This window comes from Sminthopsis crassicaudata, chromosome 1 (genome assembly GCF_048593235.1).
Source record: "Sminthopsis crassicaudata isolate SCR6 chromosome 1, ASM4859323v1, whole genome shotgun sequence".
Classification (NCBI taxonomy): Eukaryota; Metazoa; Chordata; class Mammalia; order Dasyuromorphia; family Dasyuridae; genus Sminthopsis; species Sminthopsis crassicaudata.
The window spans coordinates 61,231,012-61,239,936 of record NC_133617.1 but is presented as its reverse complement, the minus strand read 5'-3'; the positions used below and the strand labels follow the sequence as shown (position 1 = coordinate 61,239,936).

At 40.5% G+C, this 8,925-nt stretch overlaps 1 protein-coding gene across 5 annotated transcripts in view; it reads right to left on the bottom strand.

The window, feature by feature from the left end:
* Window positions 1-280: 280 nt before the first annotated feature.
* Window positions 281-8,925, bottom strand: part of SLC1A6 (solute carrier family 1 member 6) — a 50,426-nt gene continuing 41,781 nt past the window's right edge. For 4 of the 5 annotated variants that reach the window (XM_074306763.1, XM_074306782.1, XM_074306773.1 and 1 more), the window contains exons 7-10: window positions 5,207-5,440; window positions 3,180-3,374; window positions 1,521-1,655; window positions 281-1,092 (exon numbers count right to left, since the gene is read on the bottom strand). In XM_074306763.1, the coding sequence (XP_074162864.1) occupies window positions 900-1,092; window positions 1,521-1,655; window positions 3,180-3,374; window positions 5,207-5,440 (757 nt within the window). In that variant the 3' untranslated portion in view covers window positions 281-899. Of the gene's footprint in view, window positions 1,194-1,479; window positions 1,656-3,179; window positions 3,375-5,206; window positions 5,441-8,925 lie in introns of all 5 variants that reach the window. The other variant, XM_074306800.1, reaches the window with a different exon arrangement.

Here is an 8,925-nt window from a genome sequence, read left to right as displayed (position 1 = left end):
ACTGCAAATTTTGAGAAACTTGGAAGTGACAGAAGACAGGGGAAGAAACTAGGAAGTTAGGAGATAGAAGAGAGAATTTTTATTCAAGTACAGGTTGGACTGGATAGCTTCAATTCTGAGGTGTTATGAAAACCTACAGAGCAATCTTTGTGGTCTATGGCAGGAAATATAAGGAAGAGAAAGATTCAACCTATGACTAAGTGAGTGTGCATTGTTGGATACTTCCACCTTATATTGTTGAAGACTATAGATTATGAGGAGTGAAGAAAAAACACAGAGGAAAGGTGGATAGGAAGATTTACTTGGGACCAAGATTAGGGGGAGGGGAGTCTATACCAGCAAAAGGTCTGGATCCTCAAGCAGAGAGACAAAGACCATTTCTCATGCCACTCTCTCCCCTCAATTTCCCTTTCCTTCTCAAGGAACCCTAGACTAGGGGCTGCTGCTACCTAGTCTCCTCTCCCTCCTTGCTTACCAGGAAATGCTCTAACACTTTTTCTCTTTCTTCCTGGGGAACACTAGCACAAGGGCTTCCTACACACATAGTCCAGCAACACAGGAACAGAGACTTTTCCCTTCCCCCTCTTCCCCAGAGAACATTTGGACAGGGCAGTTCCCTCCCTTCCCCCCTCAAGAAATCCTAGGATGGGCTGGGTTTTATTCATATCCATATCATCCCATATGCCTAGGCTGTGAAGGTTAACTCCCAACATACTGAGCAGGAAATGAAACCTTGTATAAGCTTTCATTATTTTTCTTCTAAAGGATCCAGATAGGGCCGAGCAGCTGGTGCTTTTGGACTCAAAACCAGATGGGCCAGGAACCCTCAGACATGGGTTTCTAGTCCTCCAGCTATGGGCAGTTTGACTCTGGCTCTAGCCTGGGGACCTATCAGTCATTCACATATTGCTTTCATTGCCTCCTCTAGCTCGATTGGCTCCCTTTTCCTGGGCGATAAGTTGATAAGACTTTCCGAGGCTTGGGAGGCTTAGTTCAGCATCCTGCAGCTCCAACTCCTTCCGAGACAGATGCTCAATGATGGCAGCACCCACTGAATCACCCAGAACATTAGTGGTAGTTCGGAGGCGGTCCCTGGGGGAAGGAGAAGAAGAAATTCATGGAAAAACATGGACTGGGAGAAGATAGTTGGTTTGAAGAGGTAGTAATAGTTGGGAGAAGGCAGAGGGACAAGCCTCAGTTACTCCTACTCTAAAATTTTTTATAGGGAGTATTACATAGCTAGGAACATTTTTAAAAATCAATTATGTAATTGCCAAACTAAGAATAAAAAGCTGGATGTCCCAAATCACTGTAATCTTGAGCAAATTATTATCCTTCTTTGGTTCTCAATTTCCTTCCCTATTGTCTCTAATGGCAAGTTCTGACATTTCGTGTTCTAAGCTTTGAGGTGTCTTTCAACCCTGGCATGCTATGCCTTGGTGAAATGAGAACTGAGACTTCTTAAAAGTGAAAGACAACAAACATGAGGGGAACAAGATGCCATCCTTGGATGTACTTACAAGAACCAGTCCACAGCTATGATGAGTGTGATGTCTTCAGTTGGGAGCCCAACTGATGTAAGCACAATGACCATGGTGACAAGGCCAGCCTGGGGAATGCCTGCAGCCCCTATACTGGCAGCAGTGGCTGTAATGCTGCCAAATGAAGACAGATCCAAGGGGACATAGAAGGAGAGAAAGCAAGAAGAAAAAGGAAAAGTTGTGAAGATAAGTCAATTTTCTTGGAACATCGTGTCTCTGAACAACAAATAATACCATGAGAAAAAAAAATCATTGATCATCTGTTATGTGTATTTGAGAGTCCTTTTCCCTTGGTGAGAACTACTTATAATTTCTTAGGATCTCAGAGTTGGGTAGGACTTTAGAGGGTATCTACTCTAATTTATACCCAAGCATGAGCATTATTGTGGCAAATTATTATCATGTGAAAAAATATTGAATATTGAAGGAGATTCTAAGAAGATGAAGTAGATTAGAAAACTTTTTGTTTTCCAAATTTGCTCCACAGAAAAAGGAAAATGTGACAAATAATATCCAGGAGAAATATAAATAAAAAGTGTATAGCAGAAAATTAAAAAAAAAACCTACAAGGAAGCAAAGAAAAGATAGACAACTCTGAATACAATGTGTAGTATTTGTTATATAGGCTTTCTCAAAATGAAAAATTATTGCTTTATATTTTTAATCCTCTCATGTTTTACTGTGCACATGGCAATTTTTTTCTTTTCTTATTTTGCATTTAAGTTTAAAATATAATAATAAAATGGGGAAAGGAAAAATAAAGATACAAGAATGTCTCAATTTTGCCTCAAAAAATGTAAACAACAGATTTAAGTTGCAGGGAGGTCAAATTGGAATCAACATAAAGAAGGGTCTAACAAGGGGAAATTGGTTGCCTCCTGAAGGCTGTGTATTACTGGTCACTGAAGGTACTTATGCAGACATTGAATAGCCACTTTTCAAGGTGGTTGGAGAAGAGATCCAGCACAGAGCTGAAGGTTGCCATATGTAGATGACTTCTAATCCCCCTTCTAATTCTGATATCCTGAAGTTTTTCACTGTGCAGAGTATTCCCTGAGGAGCCAACATGAGAGTTCTTCTCAGCCCAGGATTCTTTATTTCTCAGTATGAATTAATCATATGGAATCCAGTTTATAAACCAGTCTTACAGGAGTGGAAAGCAGTCACCCAGAATCTGAGAATTTCTCAAATTGATTCCTGCAGTTGCAAAGATCCTGGACAGTCCAACCCTAGCAAGATGCAGGGGAGACATTATGAAGCCCACACTGAAGCAATGTATGGTTGCTATCCATTTTTACCCTACCACTCATCTCTGGGTTCCCTATCACTTGTTTCTTCCTTTCACCAACACCTAAAACTGAATCCTTTTAAACTCTGCCTTATGCCTTTCCCCTCTAGCCAATGAGTAAATCCTCTTAACCCTCCTTCCCAATCTCACCCCCTCACTCACTCAGATTTCTCTCCACTTTCCCATCACTTAGCCTCAACCTCAATTCTACCCCATCCCCTACCATTATCAATTAATAAAGATTTTCTCTCTTCTCACAATTCCATCCATTTTCTGTTCCATACCTTTACCCTCACCATTTAGGGAAGCCTCTCCCTCATGTCAAACATAGCACCAATGACAGCACTCACCTGATAGTCGTGATCTGTCCCAAGTTGAGTTCATAATTGTTGACTTGGGCTATGAAGATAGCTGCCAAGGCTTCATAGAGGGCAGTGCCATCCATGTTGATGGTTGCTCCCACAGGCAGCACAAACCTGGTGATACGTCTATCCACGCCAAGGTTCTCCTCCAAGCATCGGAAGGTGATGGGCAGAGTTGCTGAGCTAGGGAGATAGGACTCCAGGAGCATTTCATGGGTACCTCTCAGGAGGGACCACAAAATGCCTTGGAGGGGCATGGGCCAAGAAGATACTAAAAGCCCAGGTCCTCTGGCTTTGAGAAAGCACATTTTTAATCTTATAGACTCAATTTGTAAATGACAAAAATAATTTGGGGACCAGCAGGGAGGCTAAACTAGTCCTTTGTGCAAGTGAACCAGGAGGTCACCAATGTGGTATTAATAAGGGGTGTCAGAAAGATCTCTCTCATTGCTTTCTGAGGCCCCAAATCCCCACATCTCTCATGCCTTTGGCTTAGAAATGTCCCAATCTAAAAGATGATGTATTACCTCGACGGAACAGCACAAATTATCTCATCACTTTAGCAAAATTCTTTTAGTGTTCTTTGGGGCAGGGTTCTGAGGAAAGTGGGAATGAAAGTTGTCTGGAGAGGATAGATTTAGGGAGGTACGGTTTGAGGAAGTTTGAGATCTCAGAATGGGTTTGGAGTATGGAAAAAGGATAGTGAAAGAGAGAATCAAAGATAACCCAATAAGAATCCAGGCACTCCAGTTTCATAGGTGATTTACTTCTTAGTGGAACCATATAATCCTCAGATTTCAAAATATTAGAGGTAGGTAAAACCCTTAATATGTTTGGTCCCACACTCATTTTGCAGGAAGGAAAATTGAGGCATTAGAGAGGAAGACTTGTCCAAAGTCACCAGCAGATCAGCAGCAAAGAAAAGATTTGCATCTAAGACTCTCCTTCCAATAGACTATGACCCACATAGACCTCCTACAAAGCCCAGATCTGTTGAGTCCAAGCTATTAGACAAGATCCCCAAGAAAGGCTCTGGAGGAGCCTTTGACCCTGAAAATAGATGCCTAACTCTTTATTAATTTGGAGTTCTGATGTGATATGACCCTTGAATTTCTTCCCCTGATTAGATATAGATATATAGAGGTACATGTATATTTTTTCTTCCTATCTCCAGTATACAGAACTCATGAGTAGTTATGACCAAAAACAATACCATAATTTATCCTCCTTCCAGCAATGGATTTCTCCACCTTCTCTAGGCTGATTATCTAATATATTGACCAGCCAGAGGGGTGAAGATGTGGTCATCACTACACCATAGTGAGGCATCACAGGAGGACCTGAGGGGAGGTTTTCCTTGTAAATAAAACTTTTTAAAATAGCTTTTGTACTTTGAGATGTGTGTGAGAGATTATTGAGAGGGAAATAGGTGTTGGATTCTGAATAACCAGACAAGGAACAGGGGAACAAGAAAGGGGTCAGGTAGCAAAGAGATATTGAGGCATGTGGTGAAATGAGTCTTGGACTTGGCATCAAACAATCTGGGTTCAAATCCCTGCTCTGATATTTAACTGAGTATGAGTGGGCAAATCAGTGGACTTCTGTGACCCTCAGTTTCTTCATCTGTAAAAGTGAACATAATAATCTTGCTATTCAATTCAGATAATGCCAAGAAAATTATTTAAGTATTACACACACCACACACAAATACAAACACACACACACACTTGTGAAGTAATGCTATTTTTAGTATAGGCAGTTACTATTTTTATGATCTCTAATCCTCTTTCCATCCTCATCCCCCTGTTCTAGGCCAATTCCAGTTTGTCAATGTCTTTCCTAAATGTGGAACTAAAAATCTGGCACAGTATTCCAGCCTTGGTTGGGGATAAAGGATCAGATCATGCCTGGAAAGGCTTTAAGGGGGGCTGCTAAATAACTAGAGGAGGCAGATGGAAGGGGAGCTAAAGCTGAGCTGAAGGTGGAGCAGGGGCCCATGGCTGGGGAGTCAGTACCTGGAAGAAGTGCCCATGGCTGTGATGAGGGCCTGCAGCATACCAGCGATGAAGGGGAAGGGGTTCTTGTGTGTGATGAGGAAGTAGAGAAGTGGAAGAACACCCCCGGCATGGATGAGCAAGCCCACGATGACAGTCAGTGTGTACATGCCCAGCTGTCCACCAACCACAGCTGTGTCCTCCATCTCTAGGATCTTCCCAGCAATGAGGAAAAGGATACCCACAGGAGCATACCTGAGTCCCAGACCAAAGTATATGTGTCAGAAAATTCCCTGGTTTCACCCCTAGCCAAGGTCAAATTTTCTTTTTTGGGAAACTGCTACCAAGTCTTGTTGTCTAGCCCTCCAGGACCCAGAGCCAAGAGAAATTACCTGTAGTTAATTTCCTAAAGACATTTTTAGCCAAATCTGGACCTCTGCCATTACAGGCATCCAAGTATCCATTGGCCTCCTTTCTTCCCTCCCCCTTTATTCTACAAGTGGAAGGATATCTATACAATCTTTGAAGCTAAAAGGTTTGAGATGAACATTGGGCATAGGGTTGTCTTCTAAATGAGTGGTCTTGCCTCCTCCAACATCTCCTCTCCTGCCAAGGCACCATTACTGCCTCAGAGCCAAACTCAGCCTTCAGAAGCACTCAACTCACATTGCCCATTCCCTACTACAGGAACAAAGAGTGATAGTGACAGCCCTAGTTCTCTCGTTCTCTCTCCATTTCCCCTTGACCTCCTCTCCCTTTCTTCTTGGCCCTGACAAGCCAAGCCCCCCCCCCCCCTCTCTCTCTCTCTCTCACCAGCTCTATTTCTATCAGATTCCTGGTATAATCTCCCAAAGTCACACACTTAGGAAGTGATAAAAGTTAAGACTTAAAACTTTTATTTTCTTGTTTCAAACTCTGTGTTCTTTTCATTGCATCATCTTGTCCCTGATCTAGATTTCTCTTTTAAAGGATTCTTTTTTAAAAGATTCTCCTTTTAAAGGAGACAACATAAGGTAATGGAGAAACTACTGACTATGGAGTCAGAAAACATGCCCATCTACCTATCTGGCCTCTAGGCATCTGAGGGGGCTAATAGGACAAGTTAGTTCTACCTGATGGAGCAGGAGATAGAGCACTGGACCTCAGGTCAAAAAGCCCTGATTTCAAATCCCACCTCAGACACTTAGTAGCAGTGTGACCATGAGCAAGTGATTAATCTCTGCTTGATTCAGTTTCTTCATCTGCAAAATGGAGATAACAGCAAGAAATTATCTCACAGGGTTGTGAGAATGAGAGCACCTTCAGACCCTGTAGGCTACTCCACCTACAGAAGTTCATTCAGCTAACTCCCTTAGCTGGGACTCTTTGTCTTTAGAGCTTCTTTGGAGTTTCCATTCTAGAACTTTCATGAGTTAAAAAAAATGGAGAAAAGGAAGTAGTATCATAGATTTAGAGCTGAAAGAGACCTTGGGGATCATTATGTGCAATACTCTCATTTTACAGATGAGAATATTTGTAAAATATGTTACCAAACTTCTATAAAATGCTAGTTATTATTATTAATGATTAATATTAGCTGAATCTCAATTTCCTCATTTGCAAGGTGAGAAGGTTGACCTAGATCAGGGGTTCTTAACCTGGGCTCTGTGAAATTAAACAATGAACTGGGGGTGGGGGGGACAACTATTTTCACCAACTTCTAACGGAAACTTTGCATGCCCTTCCATTATGAATGTGGGCAACAAACCACAAGAATATTAACCTTCACCAGACTTCCAATGAAGTTCTTGACCTATAAAAAAGGTTAAGAATCAATGAATTACAACTTTACAACTCATTGTAAATGAGTTGTAAATCTTATGAGAAGAATGCATTTGTACAGGAGATTAGTGAAACATTTGTCAATGTAAACTGACTTTAAAATAGCTTTCCCCACCTGTGAACATTGCCCTGCATCTGTTAGTAGCTATGTAAAAAGAGGAATTTCATGAGTCTGGAAGTAAACTGCCAGGAACTAATAACATAAAACCTAATTATATTACCTTTTGGAGTTTCTGAAAGGTCAACTCATTGCATGGAATAAAAACAAGGGAACAGACTGCTCGGTGGCCAATTGGGCAAGCAGGATAAATGACCAAGAATCTCAGCCACTTTGTACCCCAAACTTACAGGGGGGCGAACGATAGTGGCTCAGCCAATCAATGACATCATGGTAGTAGAAGCCAAGATGAGGGCACACGGTGAGCCAATTGGAGATGTATCATGGGCAGAGATTGCCACTTGAGTTTGCTAAAGTTTTCTGGGAACTCCTGGGAGCTGAGGATGCTGACCTGTTAATCAGCTAAGAAGGATCAAGAGTTGACTGGTAAAAGGTTTCCTTCTTCCCACTTGCTGTGAAAGTTGAGGAGAGGAATACAATCTCCTCAAAAGAATGCTGGGAACACAGCAAAAAACTGGAGGGAAAGGGAAAAGGGGAGATTCAGATCTTTACCACAATGAGAAATTTGGTCTGGAGTTTGAATACTGTTTCTTTTCAATTTGTATTCCTTTCAGTAAATGTATTCTATAATACAAACATGTATTTCTTTAAGTCATATGCAGTTGGGGAAAAGATTAGAATCTTAATGGAAAATGGGAATATGAGCCAATTTTGAAAAAATAAAATATTATATGACAATTTTATTTACATTTCAAATATTGTATTCATTAGCCAGGATAGAATCTCAACAGTCATTGAAAAGCTAAGGGTGCTTCTCAGCTCATCCATAAAGCATTGATTATTGAGGATTTCAGCAACTCCAAGATAATAATGGGCTAAGAGTACCCTCTAGTGGCATACATAAAAATTGCTCTTCTAGTATCTTTCCAATCACAACCATACAAAGCACATGGTTTTTGATAGTTTTTTTCCTCATGTTTACAACTGCAAAAAGATAATTTAATACAATTCCCTCTTCTTACAAATAGAGAAATAGAGGGGCAAAGAAAGTAAGGAACTTCCCCAAAGTTACACAGGGAATAATTTACTGATAGGATTTGTACCCATACCTTAGAACTCTAAATTATTTCTTTCTTTCTTTTTTTTTTTTTTTTTTAAATACACAAATGCTATTTGCTTTTCACCAATGTGCACACATGTGGTGGGGGCGTCAGCACAAAGAAAAATTGCCATGATATGCAAAATTCTTGCATCGAATTTCTTAAGATGCAATCATGATAGATTTCATTTCTATAGAGTTTGATGATTTTACTAAGCTTTGCCAACAAATCTGGGAGGCTGATAGGGTAAGTATTATCCTTGTTTCTTTCTCATTATAGAGGAGGAAATTAAATCTTTGAGAGTTTAAGGGATTTATTTGCCCATAAACATACCGCTGTCAATTATGAGACAGAGACAAGATCTGAATCCACATTTCCTAATCCCAAATCCAAAGCTCTTTCTAGTTCTGCCCACACACTCCTGCAGCAAATGATGTCTCACATTTGCAAGTATATTTGGATCTGAGGAATATAAACTGAAGATTTAGAAAGAACTTTAGTAGTTCATTTTACAGACAAGGAAACTGAGACTCAGGTTAACCAAGAGCACACAGGTCACACAGAATGGCAAAATCAGAATTGGAAGCAAGGTCCTTTGACTTCAAATAAAATACTGTTTCTACTATACTAAAAACTATTATATTTTCTTTCTTTTACATTTTGATTCCATTTTGTAAATATACTTTTATATAAAGCAAGTC